The sequence below is a fragment of the Ambystoma mexicanum genome, chromosome 12, assembly GCF_040938575.1.
Source record: "Ambystoma mexicanum isolate Mex_15411 chromosome 12, UKY_AmexF1_1, whole genome shotgun sequence".
Taxonomy (NCBI): Eukaryota; Metazoa; Chordata; class Amphibia; order Caudata; family Ambystomatidae; genus Ambystoma; species Ambystoma mexicanum.
This window is the reverse complement of record NC_090936.1, coordinates 1,038,844,906-1,038,861,386: the sequence shown is the minus strand read 5'-3', so window position 1 is coordinate 1,038,861,386 and position 16,481 is coordinate 1,038,844,906. Positions and strand designations below refer to the sequence as shown.

General features: G+C 45.1%; 1 protein-coding gene across 1 annotated transcript in view; it reads right to left on the bottom strand.

Annotated features, from left to right (window-relative positions):
• Positions 1-13,215, bottom strand: part of PAX4 (paired box 4) — a 465,469-nt gene extending 452,254 nt beyond the window's left edge. Inside the window, exons 1-2 of the mRNA XM_069629565.1 lie at positions 13,141-13,215; positions 12,772-12,902 (exon numbers count right to left, since the gene is read on the bottom strand). Coding sequence (XP_069485666.1) covers positions 12,772-12,902; positions 13,141-13,174 — 165 coding nt within the window. The 5' untranslated portion in view covers positions 13,175-13,215. The remainder of the gene's footprint in view (positions 1-12,771; positions 12,903-13,140) is intronic.
• Between the last annotated feature and the right edge of the window lie 3,266 nt (positions 13,216-16,481).

Here is a 16,481-nt window from a genome sequence, read left to right as displayed (position 1 = left end):
ACCAAATATTAGATAATCCACAACAAGGAATAAGAGGGTAAGCCTCGACAGACACTGAGAGGGGAGCCTTAAGATACCACTCCCACTCCTTCTGAGGAGCCACACCAAGTTGGGAAACATGTGAAAATGTAGAGACATTAACGTAGAATAGACGTCAAAAAAGCGTATCCAAATGATTGTGACATTATGAGAGGAATCCTGACACATGAATGAATGATTGAAAAAGTAGAACCGCATACAAAGGTCTGAAGTCTAGCAGAAAGGTCACAAGTATTCAGCAACAATTGTGAGACATTAATCAGACAGGTTTTATTTCAATTAATGTAGAATTCAAGGACCATGTCTTCATAGTACAATTTCATTTGCACTTTGCAACAGAATGTATTTGATTTATTGACCGAAGCAATTTGAAAACATAAATAAATTAAAAGTCTATCAGGCACCAAGTCTCCCAAATGTTTTGTTTTCTTAAAGCTACTCTTTCTATAATGTATTACATTAAATGCTATTCATTTGTTGTGTTTAATACGCAAGAAATAAAACGGATGCTCTGTTCGATGTGTTCTTTACATGGCCAATACATGATGTTGACATTTGGGACTTTGATCAAAATATTCAATTTGATAAAAGAGGGAGTTCATGATTTCTGGACTAGACTTCGCATGTGCCCGGCTACCGACAAATCCAAGGTGAGAGGGAGGACATGAAGTTGTGATAAAATATACAAATTGAACTAGGGCTATTCGTAATGGGCGTTTTCTCTCCAAAAGTGTATGAGAATCAGAAAAATATATACTTGGTTTCATTAGAGAATGCTTCAGAGCTGACAAGAAGAAAAACAGAAAATGGAACAAATAACTATCCTCTAGGTACAAAATGCTTCTCATTGCGTGGAAATTCATGGTGTGGTCAGAGGGATTTTTCAATAGATATATAACGAAGAGAGATAGAGAGTTAACACACATTTGAGATAACAAATGTTTGTGACTCCCATCCAATCCCCTATTTGCTCCTATACTTGACAAAAAAACATAATTAAACAAACTTTTATTGTAATTTTTTAAAAACAAATTAATGTATTAAAACAGGAGTTGCATGACATGTAACATCACATAAAAGACCCACTACACACATAAAACATATATTTCACAAATTCATACAACTGTCATGGCACAGCCCCCCCCCCATTACAGCGCCATGCTAACCGATCATGGAGGGTTCCTTGCCACATACGGGACCGTCTCCCTTGAGGTCCATGGCGACCCGTGTTTCCTCCCCGGCTCCGTCCCCTGGGCACTGCCATCTAGAACATGCGTGCGCGGGAGACCAGCAGCTGGTTTCCGCGCATACGATGTCCATGCGGTTTGTTGCAGTTGCCATGGCAGCCAAGAGGAAGCTGCTAAGCCTTGTTGTGAAGTGAAATCAATATAAGGATACTTGACAATGCAAGCCACACGACACAACTTTTCCCGCTTTGTGGAATACTGACGCTCCGTTCCCTGTTCTCCTGTTTTCTAGAGTGTGCCCTCTTCTTCCCTGTTGCCAGCCTGCTTGTTGCCTCCTCCTGGCTCCTCTTCTCTGGGTCTGACTCTGTTCCTTGTTTTTTCTTTCTGCCTACATTCTTTGTGCCTTTCAGGGGCACCCACGTCGGTACTTGCACTGTCCTGGCACCACATTAATACCGTGGGTGGTCATTCCTGTGTTGCTGGCTTCTGGCTGAGTCTTATCCTTGGACCAGGGGTTGGAGGTGAGCTTCCGAGCCATAACTCATCAGGACCGTGGAGCGCTGGAGCCGAGGGTAACCTGGATCACGGAAGATCAAGAAACACAGGTATTCAGGATTCCCGGGGGACGCACCTCAACAGATTGCAATGCCTTGCTGAAATTGAAGAGTCCCGTTATGGAGACTTTGCAGGAACTGCAGAATGAATTACATGCAGTACGCACTGAAGTCGCAACCCTGCGCACATAGAATGCTCAACTGAGGGAAGCGCTTACCACATCCACTGCTGCAGCACTTCCGAATCGATTGTGGGACACGCTATTATAATGAAATTCGATGGTGATCCGAGAAAACTGACCAAATTCGGCAACCACTGTACCATCCAGTTTATGCTCCGTCCATCTCATTTCTCCACCGATAAGGAAAAGATTGGGTACATCATTAGTCATTAGATGGGTAACGCATTGGCGTGGGCTGTGTCATATGTTTCTTGCAAAAGTCCACTATTAAATTACTTCGCAGGGTTTGAAAAGGCATTTCTGGACGTGTTTAAAACCCTAAATCAAGCAGCCACAACACTGAATCAATTGCTGCAATTCCGACACGGGACCCAAGATTTGATTGCCTATATCGATTGATTTAAGCAACTAGCTGTAGACTCCCAGTGACCAGAGATCATGAAACTAACACTGTTCCGGAAGGGATTACGAGACAAATATCAATATGAACTAGTATACACACTGGAAGAGATGACTTTACAAGGCATTCTTGACAAGGTAATCCGAATTGACAATCAACTGACCGAAGGTAGATGGGAAAGTAGACGAGCCGAGCGAACCCCCCTCCGGAACAGCCTTGCCTCAGCTCACTCCAGACCTTGAAACCTCCTCGGGAGAGAACACAGAGGAACCAATGCAGATCGGCTCCATCCGAGGCCACATATCGGATGCCGAACGTCAACGACAGAGACTGAATCATTTATGTTTGTATTGCGGGGGTTCTGGACATTTCTTGGATACCTGTCCAGTCTGCCTGGTCGGCCCGAAGGAAAACTAAAGGCCTGAAGGTGGGCCAGGTCTTGCCACATGAACTTTCTCCCGAAGATTCCATCAGTCTGATGTTACCTGCTCGGTTGTTTGTACTGGAAGTTCGTCTGTCCTGGGGTACTGGTCAGGGGAGGTTGTTTGTTGTTCAAGCCCTACTGGATTGTGGTGCTTCAGGAAACTACATTGATGCATCATTTGTACATCGGAACGACATACCCAGAAAAGCTAAAACATGTTGTGCTGACATTCAAGTTATTGATGGTACAGCATTGTTTTCATGGTCTATTGAATTCCACACTATACCAAATTAAGTTTCCATCAGTCAACACAGTGAACGGCTTTCTTTTGATGTCATTGCTTCTCCGGTATATCCTGTAGTTCTGGATATCCCGTGGCCTATGTCTCATAATCCAGCTATAGATTGGGCTGCCAGAGTATTGACTTTCTCCTCCGATTTCTGTACAGCGCATTGTTGTTCCATGTCTTGCCACACAACAAAAGAGAATCCAGGATCTGTGCTATACAATGCCACTCCGGTTCAACTGATTTCCTGCTTATCCTACCCTGCTGAATATCACCAGTATCAAGAGGTGTTTCTGAAACCTGCATGTACTTACTTGCCTCCCCATCAGAGTTTAGTTTGTGAAATAAATCTGATCCCTGATGCACTCTTGCCGCATTTATTCTCTTATGGCGACAGAGAGAAATAAATAAAAAAGATACCTACATGACTGTTTGGAACATGGCTATATTATACATTCCAACTCTCTTGTTGGTTCTCCATTATTCTTCATCCCAACAAGAAGGGGGCCCTCCGTCCATGTATCGATTATCGCCTGCTCAACGATATCACCTTGAAAGACTGTTACCCATTGCCACTTATCTCTGACATTTGGTAATCGCTACACAATGGCAAGATAGTTTCCAAACTTGATCTACGTGGAGCACATCACCTGGTCATGAGTGGAAGACGGGGTTTAAGACACCCTTTGTCCATTATGAGTACACCATTATGCCTTTTGGGTTGGGTAACGCCCCTCCGGTGTTGGAGATTTATGGACTTCATTTTTTCTGATCTCATCAGTTGCTCGATGTGGGTGTGCTTGAACGATATTCTGATCTTCTCTGCTGATCTCGCTTCCCACATCACCTGTGTCCAAGAGGTACTTTGTTGTCTACAAGCTGGAGAAATGCCAATTCCATATGAGACAAATGTAGTTCCTGCGGTATGTAATCAGTCCTGAAATGATACATATGGATCCCAGGAAGGTCCATGCCATTCTGAACTGGAACATGCCACACAAACTTAAGTCTCAACAGCATTTCTTGGGTTTCGCTAACTACCAACGGTGCTTTAGTGCCGATTTTGCCAGACTGACACAAGACTTGACGTGTCTCTTGTCTACCAAACAGTATTTTCAGTGGAATGTGAAGGCCACTCAGGCTTTTCTCTGCTTGCGGAAGGAGTTTACCTCAAATTCCATCTTACAGCACCCAGAGAACTCGTTGACGTTCATTTTGGAAGCTGATGCATCTGAGCAAGCATTGGGAGCTGTACTCCTCCTGGTCAATCCACATACGCATGGAGATGCCTGTAGCCTACCTGTCTAAATAATTGTCGACTAGCGGACATAATTACTCTTTGATCAAGAAAGAGCTTCTTGCCATCAAAGTCTCCTTCGAGGAATGGAGACAGCATCTTCTAGGGGGCCCGAACTGATCACCCGAATGTACAGTATTTAAACGCTTAGCACTGTAAGAACAGTAGACAGGCATGATTGGTTTTCTTCTTCCTGTAGTATGGCCTTTACGTAACCTATATACCTGTGATGCAGAATAAGAAGGCCGATGCACTGCCGCATTTCTTGATTGATGTTGAAGAAAGAAAGAACCCAGGATTTGTGTTGTCACCTGTGAAGCATTTCCTTGCCGCTGTAAAACCTCTGTTGGACAGAGTCCGAACAGCCACAACTCATGATCCATATATCCCTGATTTACTGCAGATGCCTGCATGTGATACGGTCTGTTCTTTTAAAACAAACGTTTGTACATTCCGGCACCAAAATTGCAGCAGCTCGTACAGTCACAGATGTATGACTCTAAAGCAGCCAGACACAGCAGCTACTGTAGAATTGATCAAGCACCATTTCTGGTGGCCAGACTTATGGTGTCATGTTAAGGAATATGTGCAGTCTTGTTCCATCTGTGCCCAGATGAAATCTGTTCAAAAAGAGCCAAAATGACTTCTGCAGCCCTTGGAGGTCCCTCCTCGTCCATGGCGCAATGTTTTGGTGGACTTCTTTACAGAAGATAAGCCTTTGGCACCCTAACAATGAAGAGAAAGCTTTTTAACCTCTATTCAGCCCAACAATAGCTACAAACCCTTCCCATGAGGAAAGTTTATCACAAAGGGAATCTTTATTGAACCTTTATAGCACAAGTATGGATCTATTATATCCCGTATTCCTTCACCTGAATCCTCTGCTAAACTCAACCCGACTAGTGAAAGGCTGATTGCACGACTCTCTTGCAAATATATATTAATTTATTTCAGGCTGAAGAGGAAGATTTTTCCTCCATAAGAAACCACGTCCAATACTCATGGACCTTTTCTACTGACAGTCAAGAGAGCTTCTCCCCAAAGAAGTCCAGGTAATTTGTTTCATCCTGAACGTTTCTCGACACATAATGACGTGTCCTAAGAATACTTCTTAAATTACTGATTCTTTTTTATGGTTTTGTCAACAGTTACTGCTCTTCTATTGAATGAATCTTCAAAACTAGAATATCCCAGACTAATTGCTTCTACTCTAAATACTATTTTCCTGACTACTCCTGAAGAAAGTCCCTACAATCACAAGGAGGACTGAAACATGTTGAGTTTCCAATTTAGAAATAATACTAAATTGTATGGTAGTATTTAATATCCCACATAGGGGATGTCTTAATCTAAATTAAACATACGATTGAGTGATTTACATCAAGTGATCCACAAGGATCATAACCCCTGATTAAACAAGAATTTACAACACAGGGTTGAATATAGATTGATATAATATAAATCTCTATTTTTTAGAAACTGTTTAATGTTTTGTGTCTTGTTACATATGTGTACCATTTTAGAGTGTCTGCCTATGTATTTTATATATACAATGTCTCTGATTTTTATGAGATAATATTAAAATTGACAATTCTTTCTAAACTGATGTAGTTCTTGATGAGCAAATAGCTGTTGACAGATAACCTGCTTCCTACCTTTCTATGTATTGACAAGCACTCCTTCTCCCAAATAAAGGTAGGATTCCACCAAGAGCGGAATTTGGGATCTCTTTACGGTTTTGTACATGGACTTCATTGTTGGCCTGCCTTTGTCCTCTGGGTACACTTGCATTTTTGTCGTGGTGGACTGCTACTCTAAGATAGCTCACTTTGTACCGTTGTCAGGACTTTCCGACAGCAGTACTCATGGCTGAAGTCTTTTTTCGGCACGTTTTCTGTTTGCATGGGCTTCCCAAGAAGATCATTGACGACAGTGGTTCTCAATTGACGTCGCATTTCTGGAATTCTTTGTGCAGACTCATAGGGGTCACTATGGCTTTCAGTTCTGGCTACCACCCGCAAAGCAATGGTCATATGGAGCACACTAACCAGACCCTGGATAGTACCTACAATGCTTCACATGTGGTATGCACACCGATTGGAGTACCTATCTTCCGATGGCTGAGATGGTTTATAACACTGTCCACACTGCGACTGGGGTTAGCCCCTATTTTTGCCATATGGCGTTTCATCCAGTGCATGCCAGTGGCTGTACTTGGTGTCTCTTTCCCCACTAGCACTATGCTGCTACAGCAGAGTTTGCATCTCTGTGGTGGAGTGGTCTTCTACCAAGGTGGTTTCTTCTCTTCTGTTTCTCATTTCTTTTGTGCGTGGTACCCGGCGCTGATTCTGTCTTTCTCACTTGGGTTTTGCCCCTTGCCTCCTTGGCACACCTTGTGGTCTCTGAAAACGAGGAAAGGCACTGGCAAGTATCTAGGTTAAGGCATGGCTGGAGAAGACAGCGTACTGCACAAGAACATATTGACACAAGGTGGGGAGCAGGAATTAGGGTCCTCTCAACTGTCACCTTCCACCTCAGTGGTACACTGCCTCTGGATTTCCCTAAGGTAGACCTCCCACCTCTTTCAGAGGGATTCCCATTCCCTCTTGAGAAGGCCAATCACACACCATAGACTTTTTCCAATATGTTTCCCTATTCACAGCGGCCGGAGGTTAGAAACAATAGAATACAAATGATATCATGTGTTTTACCTGTGCAGAAGTATAAATGCTCGGTGTTACTGACATCAACTGGTGGCCTTTTAATAACAGTGGTGTATTTTTATGATTGCATGTTAATACAAGTACTTAAATTACTGTGCTGACTGCTTTTTTGATTAAGAAATGATATTATTGAAAACACAAAGAATCACAAATGAACAGAGAAAGGCTATGTGGGTATGCATTACAGGGGAGAGCATCTTCCGCCTTTCCACAGTGATACAGAAGAGAGCATCTTCTACCTTTTCTCGGAAGGATAACTCAGTGGCAACGCGCTCGCCTTGAAAGTAAGATGACACGGAACAACACAGGTTTGATCCCTGGGTCCGCACTTACAAATCTCTGGGTACAAAGCGTGTTACAAATAACCAATTATAATTATATTTTAAAAAATTATATGATATGTGATTGCGTAAAATACATCAAGAGTATATTCCTCTCCAGCTGCCGCAGACACTAGCAAGGATGTATGCTATCATTTGTTTGGCCAAAGCAATTGATGAAAAGTCGCCTCTTCATGACTGTCCATTGAAACGAGATGACCATGGGGTTCAAGAGTAGGTTGCAGTGACAAAGGCATCGAAATGTAAGTGATGCTTTGGAGAAAACAAAGATATAATGCAATGCTATAAGGTGTGGAGCCAGTGTACTGATGATTCATTGAGAAACAGTGTGAGGGTTACCAATCCTTTAAATCTCCAGTGAAATACACTGGGTTAAGTGGATGTTTCGGAGCATCAACAAAAGGAAGCACATCATTGTGTTTATCCAAAAATCATTCACTCTTCAAGAAGGAGTTCTTTGAAAATTCATCTTTTGTGGCGTGGAAATTAAATGTCAATTCGTTTCTATAACATCATCCAGTACTGCACTGATGTCTGTTTCTTAAGATCAGGACATTGGTCAATTCCATATTCTGATCCCAACTTGGATTTCTGTTTTATTTGATAGCAGAATACACCAGTTCAGTTAACACGCCGGAATAGTGAAGGTCATTGTAGTTAAGGAGCCACACATGTCACAGCTACCCACCACAATATTTATGGCCATTTATTTTAGCGAGAGGCCACATCAGCAGCGTTGTACGTCAGGTCAACAGCAGTCAACGCAGCATTCCTAACACTTGCCGCTTTTAGAGGTAACCCTTAGATTTGCAAGCAGTCTGCCTAAATGCCTCAACCACTGAGCTTATGCTATTTGGACCCAGCCAGGCATTAACTAAACGGGACCAGGTGTACTCAGGCTTTAGGATTGATGGCAGTGACATAGAAGTCGTACAGAAAGTTAAAACGTTAGGCACGTTCATGGAGAGTAGCCTAGATTGTGATGCCCACATCGCAGCCATCTCTAAGAGCACCAATTACCATCTCAAAGTGCTCAGACAGGTTGCCCCACTTGTCTCCATCGAAAACCGCTCTAAACTTGTGAGAGCTGTCATTCTACCACGTGTGGACTACTGTAATGCACTTTTACGTGGGGCAAGTAAAGCCGACATCCATGAACTCCAAAAAGTACAAAATAAGCCATCCGTATCATCTTTCAGATGAAATGCTCAGAACCAACTACCGCTGCTAGGAAAAAACTACACTGGCTTCCTGTAGAGGCCCGCATTCGGTTTAAGCTACTTACCATCTGTCATAAATGCATCTTTGAGACAGCAATAATCTATCTGAAAGATGTTAGAAAGATCTAAGAAGACTTAGATCAGCGGAAGATTTCTTACTAGTCCAACATCGTGTGAAACGATCCCGCAGGCTTGGCAGAGCGTTTCATATCCAAGGCGCCAAGGCCTGGAATGCGCTGCCGGCTACTCTGCGTAAGGCCGGGGACTTATTCACGTTTCCGGAACACTTGAAGACCCATCTTTTCCATTAGTACAATCCTTCACTGGTAGCCTGCCTTTTCTGTCTCTTGGCGCCTGGATGCCCACGGGCTTTGGCGCGGTATAAGAAAAATAACAATAACAATAACAACATTACACCGCCACAGTTAGTCTGTTGCTGGAGCCGGTGGCAGTGCGGCGCACAAGGTACACATAGGTGCTCTGAGGTTAGACTAGCCACCAAGTGGTAATATGGTGGAAGAAAAATGCAGGCATGGTAAGTAGCCATTCCCGGGAGAGTGGGCAAAACTCACTCCCCTTGATTATTCCCCTTTGATTTAGGAATATGGCCAGGATTTCTTTGGAGTCTGGCTCCTTCTGGATTTGTGGTTGACTCACATGGATACCGCCCAGGTTTACACTCTAAGTAGGGATTTCTGGGTGTTCTAGAGCTTGGCTGTTTGAAAATGGGCCCAGATGTTTGGAGCCTTGGGGAAAGGGGTGAGGATGACCGCAGTAAAGGATGTGGAAGGAGGACATGAGTAGGGGCGTTCAAAGCGGAGGGGGTAGATCACTTATGTTTTCGAAGGATTGAGAAATGGACATGAAAGTGCCAAAACGTGGTGTATGGCAGAAAGTTAATTGGAGTTACAAGTGAACAATTTGGGAGTGAAGAAGGAAAAAAAGAAGATGATTTTAGTGTCTTCCACGAAAAAGTGGTAGGAGAAGCTGAGGAGGAGATAAGCTTGCTGAGAGAGGATGTGTGAAGAGAGAAAAAGAGGGGCCAAGGATCAATTCTTCCAGGAGGTTGAGGGTGGAATAAGGTTTGGAGCAGTAAGCAGTGGTAACGAATTTGGAGACATGGGTGAGTACTAATTCAGTGAAGTGGCTGCTGCAGAATCGAGACTGGGAGTGGTCACAGATTTCGCTGTGCTCCTGATAAGAGGTGTTGCAGTTGAACACCACACAGACCAGAACTTTAGAGAACTTAGAGTGAGGGAGAACAGGCAGGGGTGGGGGGCAGCAGTAGCCTCTAGTGTAGAAGTGAGCTTGTGAGGACGGGAGACGAGTGATGAGATGAGGTTGGTATTGTAGGCAGCTGTGACGGTGTCAAAGGTGGTAGAAAGAGCAAAAAGGATTCCTTATAAGAGATGAGGCAAACCAGAGAACGGGTCAGATGCCAGCAACGCAAATGCGGCCCCAATGCAGTCGTCAACTGTCAGATTAGAGGGGACATCCCTGGTCAGGAGCCAAGGCAAGAGGGAGGGAGTGAAGGAATAATTGGGCAACCTGGGTTTCAAAGGCAAGTGCTAAATTGGAGTCAAGACATGCCTGCCCAATAGACTTGATGAGCGAGGGAGCGTGAGCTTTGAAAACAGGCCTGAACTTGGCTAGGTAAGGCGCCAAGAGAAGCCTGTGGTCCGTGAGAGAGAAGATAGGGTAGAGAAAGATGGGGAGGGATGGATGCAGAGAATGGCAGCAAGGAGTGATCAGAGGGACAGGGGTCGATGGGGGTGGGGGGTCTGCACAGTTAGCAGAGTAAGAGCAGAAACATACCTTAAGAGAGTGTCCTCACTTGTGTGTGGATTCTTCGTGGATGGGGATTAGAGGCTGGTAATGGAGGGTGGGATCCAGTTGTAGCTCTGCACCTTGACATGTGTGGAAACTTGAACATAACCACGAGTACTGTAGGGGCCTGAGGGGGTCATGCCACAAGGAGACAATTAAGATCAGGGAAGATGTAAGGATTTCCAGGGGGCAAAAGATCACACTGCTAGTAAGGAGAAAGAGGTGGAAGGCAGTGAGCAACAATCTGTTTGAAAGATGTACGGGTGAAGCCGGCAGGTGGAAGGTTGAATGGCGTGGCTTTCTTGGCTATTACTCTTACAAAACTATGTTTTATTGGTCCGGTGAGGAAAAGGACTGTGTGGAGCGCTGCAATACTGACTGCGTCCGGAGGGGTAACCCATGTCTCAGTCATAGCCATCAGAGAGCTGTGGGACGTGAGAGTTGGAGTGATATGTGAGGAAGGAAGTCTTACTGGACAGTCATTAGGCATCCCAGGGGCTTAGTGTGAGCTTAATGGGTGGTAACCAGGAGGGGGGGGTGTGCGGCGGTGTTGAGGACAAGGTGAGGAGAGAGGGGTAGCTGTGGTGTCACTACTGTGCCAAACAGTGTATGTCTGTCTTTCCCCAGGGGCTATAAACAGGCAATGCCCACTAGTGTGGCCACCCCAACACACATTCAAAAAGCATTTCCCAAAATGTAAGAGCCCAGTTGTAACTACTAAGGCATGAAGGATTCTCAAGACATAAAGATTTAAAATTAAACCTTGTCAGGTGTGCAGTCCATTGTGAAACACCAGTACCATTGGACGGTGCCATAGTGCACGCTCTGTACAGTGGTGAGAAAGTGCATCGCCTAATTGAGACACAGCAAGGCACACACAGAAAGGAAGTACGTGCTGATCTAATGAGGGGGAATGTCTCCAAGCGTTTCCCTGCCAAATACCCAAGTACTAAAGCAACAGTGACAGGAGCCACTCAAAAAGCAACACCTCAAACACCAGGTTCAGATACCTAGCACGTGCTGAGAACCAGCAATACAGAAGGACACAGCAGACAGGCAATGACAGCACCTGACAAATAATCCTAAATACTTTCTCAGGGACTCTTCATGTAAAGGCTGGACCATAGGATACTGGACTCAGGGCCCATCAGTACAACTGTGCTTACAATGGGGAGAATGATCGTGCTGAGCACATGGTACTGCCGTACCTAGCCTGGGCACAACAATAGTAATGGCCCTACGAGGTGCCTTGCGATGCTTAACCTACACACAGCACTAGTAGTACCCACAGGGGCTACCTCTATGGCCATCTAGGGTGCATTGACACTACCGCCTTCAGGATGTATTAATATTGCCAGACCTAGCCTGGGCACAATAATAGTGCTTCTCATATGGCACACATGAACCCTAATATGGCAGCCATAATGTTCCTCGCCTTTACCTTTTGGCAACCTTGGCCTGTCTACAGCAGTGCTCAAGCCGTGTGCCAGCGTTGGTATACCCACTGTGGGCACAATGATACTGATAGTCCCGCGCTTGCAGTGTTCTTATGCTTAACGTACGTAGCCTGATTACAATAATGCCTTTGCCTGTAGTCCTGTGACCGCCTGGATTACCTTAATGATTCTTAATCCCAGACGGAAAATGATATGAATAGAAACGATGCCACGGTCTCCATGTCTTATGGAAACAGGCTCAGGGGCTGGAGCTGCTGCCACGGTCTCCGGGTCTTTTGCCTAAAGCTACTGCGCAGAATAGAAACGGGCACAGTGGGTGCATCTATAGGCCTCTATGCTCGATTCTTTATTCATGCTCAGCCGTCTGGGGCTCAGATAGTTCATGCACTCCCTTTAACTGCTTAAGTACTCGTCCTTTTTGCAAATACTTGATTAAAGCTCAGCATTGCAGTAACCTACAAAGGCTTCAGTTGATTTTTTATTGTATAATACATCAACAATGATTGTACAACTTCCCACCCGAGACAGGTGATACCAGGGCATAAGTCTTGTGCAACTGGTGTTCACTTAATGTCACGTGCACCCCGGCAGCTTCTAAGGTGAGGTGGGAGCTCAGCATTCGGCCTGCCTGATAAGGCTTTTCAATGTCTCTTGGCGGTGGGCACCTCGCTATGTTTAGGAGAACTCCCTGCCATTTTGAGTTAAACCATTGGTTGTGTCTCTGTGCACCCTTCAGCCAGGAGTGGGCTGGTCTATCAACAATGCTACTGATTGATTAAAAAAAAGTTGTCCATTGACTTTATATTTCCACCTCAAGTTACGTGATCCTCTTACCTGTAGAATCCTGGAGATGTCACATGCCCGGACCCCGGTGCATGCCAGCTCAATGATCCTCTTCCTTTTGCAAGTTGGCAGGGGTCGCCCATTGACGAACAGGCCTCCCAGTTGATTCACACAGCTCGCCTCTATGGGAAAGCAAGGCAATATGAAGGAGACGCAGTGCAAATCATTCTGATATACACAACTGATGCAGGAAGCCTGCATGCAATGACCAGATGATCAACAGTGCCCCTCATCATTCATTTACTGATGGATATGGTCATTTCAATGCAACAACACATGTATAAAGCATAATGCATGCATATAGAGCCTTATCCAGAGGATAAGTAGCGACAGGAACCACACTGTTAAAGTTTGACCCACCTCTAGGAAAGCAAGTTAAAGGACTAGCATGCATCTCGGACTGCTCCAGGGTTTAGGAGTGGACCACAAAGGCCGTCTGCAAGGTTTTAAAGTCAGCCTTCAGCAAATGGGAAGGTTGAAGTAGATTTGGAGCAGTGTCAGCTCAGATGTATTCTAAATAAGGCCACAATTATTCTGCAGAAAAAAGACAAGTGCCTCAAAAAGAAACCTTCTTCTGCTTTTCGTAGCGTTCTGAGTTCAGCCCTGGTCTTCTGAAAGACCAAAATAAACCCTGCAGCTGAACAGGACATAGAAAAGTCTAGACACTTAAACCAAAAAGGAAGTCTAAACACCAAAAATGAACGCAACCCAACTAAAATGTACAAGGACCTACCAAACAACATATATTTTTAAAAGTAGCCCAGTAAAAACTCTTTAATCAAAAGGATTTCAAGTTTTTATTTATTTATTTGCATTTTTAAAGCACTCACACAGCCCGCAGGCATCGAGGCGCTGTTACTGGATTTTTTTTGTTGTTGTCTTATTTGCGTAGTTATACCTGCGTTGCTTCGTGTCGTCTTGGTTCCAAGGCGCGCACGTTGCCGGTGAGCTATCCTTCCGGGACTTTGCAAAGTTATGCATTTGCATCAGTGCATTTGCATCATATTTTTAATCAGAAGTATGCCACACATACACCCTTTTTTAATTTACAACTTATCCTTCTTTTGCTATCCCCTTTTTATATTCTGCCCTTTCCCCTATTGTACATGTTTTTCTAGTTCCCTGAAAAAGAATTGAAACTCATGCATTTGTACCCTTTTAAACAAGCATTGGCAAAGCCAATAATTTTGGCGTTTACTGTTCTTTGCATTTTGCATTTCTAGGCACCTGGGACAATGAGGAGAGTGCAAATGTTCAAAGGAGAATGCAATAAGGGACGTGGTGTGCAAGAGAATGCGAAGGGAGGAGAATAAAGCAAGGGAAGAAACGACTGAGAGACGGCACCATCGATGATGAGCAAGAAGAAATATGAGAGAGAAAGGTTGAGAGTGAGAGAGTAAGAAATAAAGTGAGAGTGTGAGTGGAAGGATGAGAGGGGGTAGAGAGTGGGGGCAGGGTGGATGTACAGGTTGTAGAGAAAGTTGGGTGGGAGTAGAGAGAGTGGCGGTAGGCTGGATGGGGTGGAGAGAGGTGGGTGGGGTAGAGAGCGTAGGGGTAGAGAGTGTGGGAGAGGTTGGGTGGTGATGGAGTGGGGTTGATAGAGGGGGAGGTTGGGCAGAGGTAGAGAGTGGGGTTAGGGTGGGTGTGAGGAATTTGACCATCCTCACAGGGCGAGTGCGATCGCCTGGGCTTTTTTGATTTTTTAATAATGAATATGAATGATGGGAGACCAACCTCTGAGAAATGTGCAAGGCCATTCCGCGCACATTTCATCTGCTTCCCGCACAAAATGCAAAGTCACATGTACTCCGGAAAGACACAGTCTACAGGCACCGTCTTCCCCTGTCATATTTAGCTGGAATGTGAGAGCCCCGGGTACATCAAAGCATCTCAAGGAGGGGGAAGGCACACCTTCCCCCAGCATGGGCAGCCTAATTTAAATATCGAAGGCTCCATGGATCTGCATTTTTTTGTCCTCCTGCTGGTGGCAGTGCATACTAATGAGAGATAATTGAAGCAACCCTGAAGGGGCTTGGTTGCCGGAAGAGATACCATGAGGGCAGGACGAACACCCCTTTGGTATGCAATGTGTCAACTTGAAGGTAGTTCCCACATCTCTGTATGAAAGGCAGTGAATGGCCTGTCTGGGTCCACTATTTACGTAGGCAAACCCGTGCAGAACCGACCCCTTTCAGAGGGGAGAAGTATGTGGTTTGGGGGAGACAGGAAGTCTGCTGCCAGCAAAAACCTCAAGGGAACCCTGCGCTTTAATCAAGAGTCACAGAGGGATCAGTTAACCAGAGAGACACTTTGATCTACAACAGGCAAGGAGGTGGGTGGGACTTAGGTATATGTTGTCACCCCCTTGTATGTCCTGTTGCAGAGCACTCCAATCCTGACCTCATGCATAACAGAGGATTGTTAGTGGGGACCTAGGATTGGTTCATTTTGGTGGGCTTACCCTGCACCAATCACTGGGGCTCATTTGGCTTTAAAAGAGGGCTGAACCCCTCACTTAGCAGATCATCTGAAGACTTCAAAAGGAGTAAGAAGAAGGACTAATTTGGACCTGAACTGAAGGTACAGCATACCTTACATCTTCCACCAGTGAAGGAAGGCCAGGAGTTCCAAGAGGGATGCAAGATCCCTCCCCCAAATATCTCCCAGGGAACAGAGGGAGATACCGGACTCAGAGGATCCGTCCAGCAACTCCTCAACTGGTACCCAGGCAGTACACAGTGTGCCCTACTAGGTTCTGCCAGCAAGCTTCCTAGGTGGGACGTGCCGGAAAGTATCTGAACTAAGGACAAGGCCATCACCTGCAAACACTCTCCTGAGCTTTGGGCCGTCTGCCTTGAAAGGACACAAGCCCTGCGAAGAAGGTAGGAGGAGTGACGTGACACACAAACATCATCCAGCGTTCAACTTTTAAGGACATTTTCGAGACAGTCTAGTCCTCGAACCGCATCCGACTGCACCAAGGACTGTTGTCACACTGCAGTCACCAGAGCCATCCGAGACCAACATTCCAAATCCACCAACCAGCACAGAGTCAACGCTTCTTGGCACTGAGCTGCCACACCAGACAGCCTGCAGACGTCAGTCCTGCCTTGCTTGCCGAACTGCCTGCTGCCTGCTACCCGCAGCTGTCTCCCGCCACTAACTCTGTCTCAAAGGCCCCTAGAGACAGTTACAACCCTTTGCCCCATTGGTGCTGAAACCAAATAACCTTGAACAGTAAGACTGATTACTTTACCAACTACCCTCATGTCAGTATCCAGAGTGCATCCCTTGCCTTCGTGAAACTGTCTGTCCTCTGTGTTCCTTCAAAGGGAGGGTTGTGTTTTGTAGAGTGCTAAACGGTCTTTTGTATTAATAATAAAGTAGATATTTGTATACAACACTGACTGGACAGTCCCTTTTATCATTGTGTAATAATTGTATTTTCGCTGTGTTGCAACTAACCAATGATCCACGACCTTGCGGAGATAAGCCTGCCGTTTCCACCACGTTACCAAAATTGGACAATGAGGTCATATAATTCACTTGTATTCCAATCTGTTTGGATCCCTTCTGGTGTACTGGAGATGTGGGGTTGAATGATGGTTTAGAAACCGATATTCATCCCTGAACCTTTTTGGCCCGGAAGTTGATTCGTCACAGTAGGTGGGTGTAGAGAAAATGGGTAGAGGGTGTGGGTA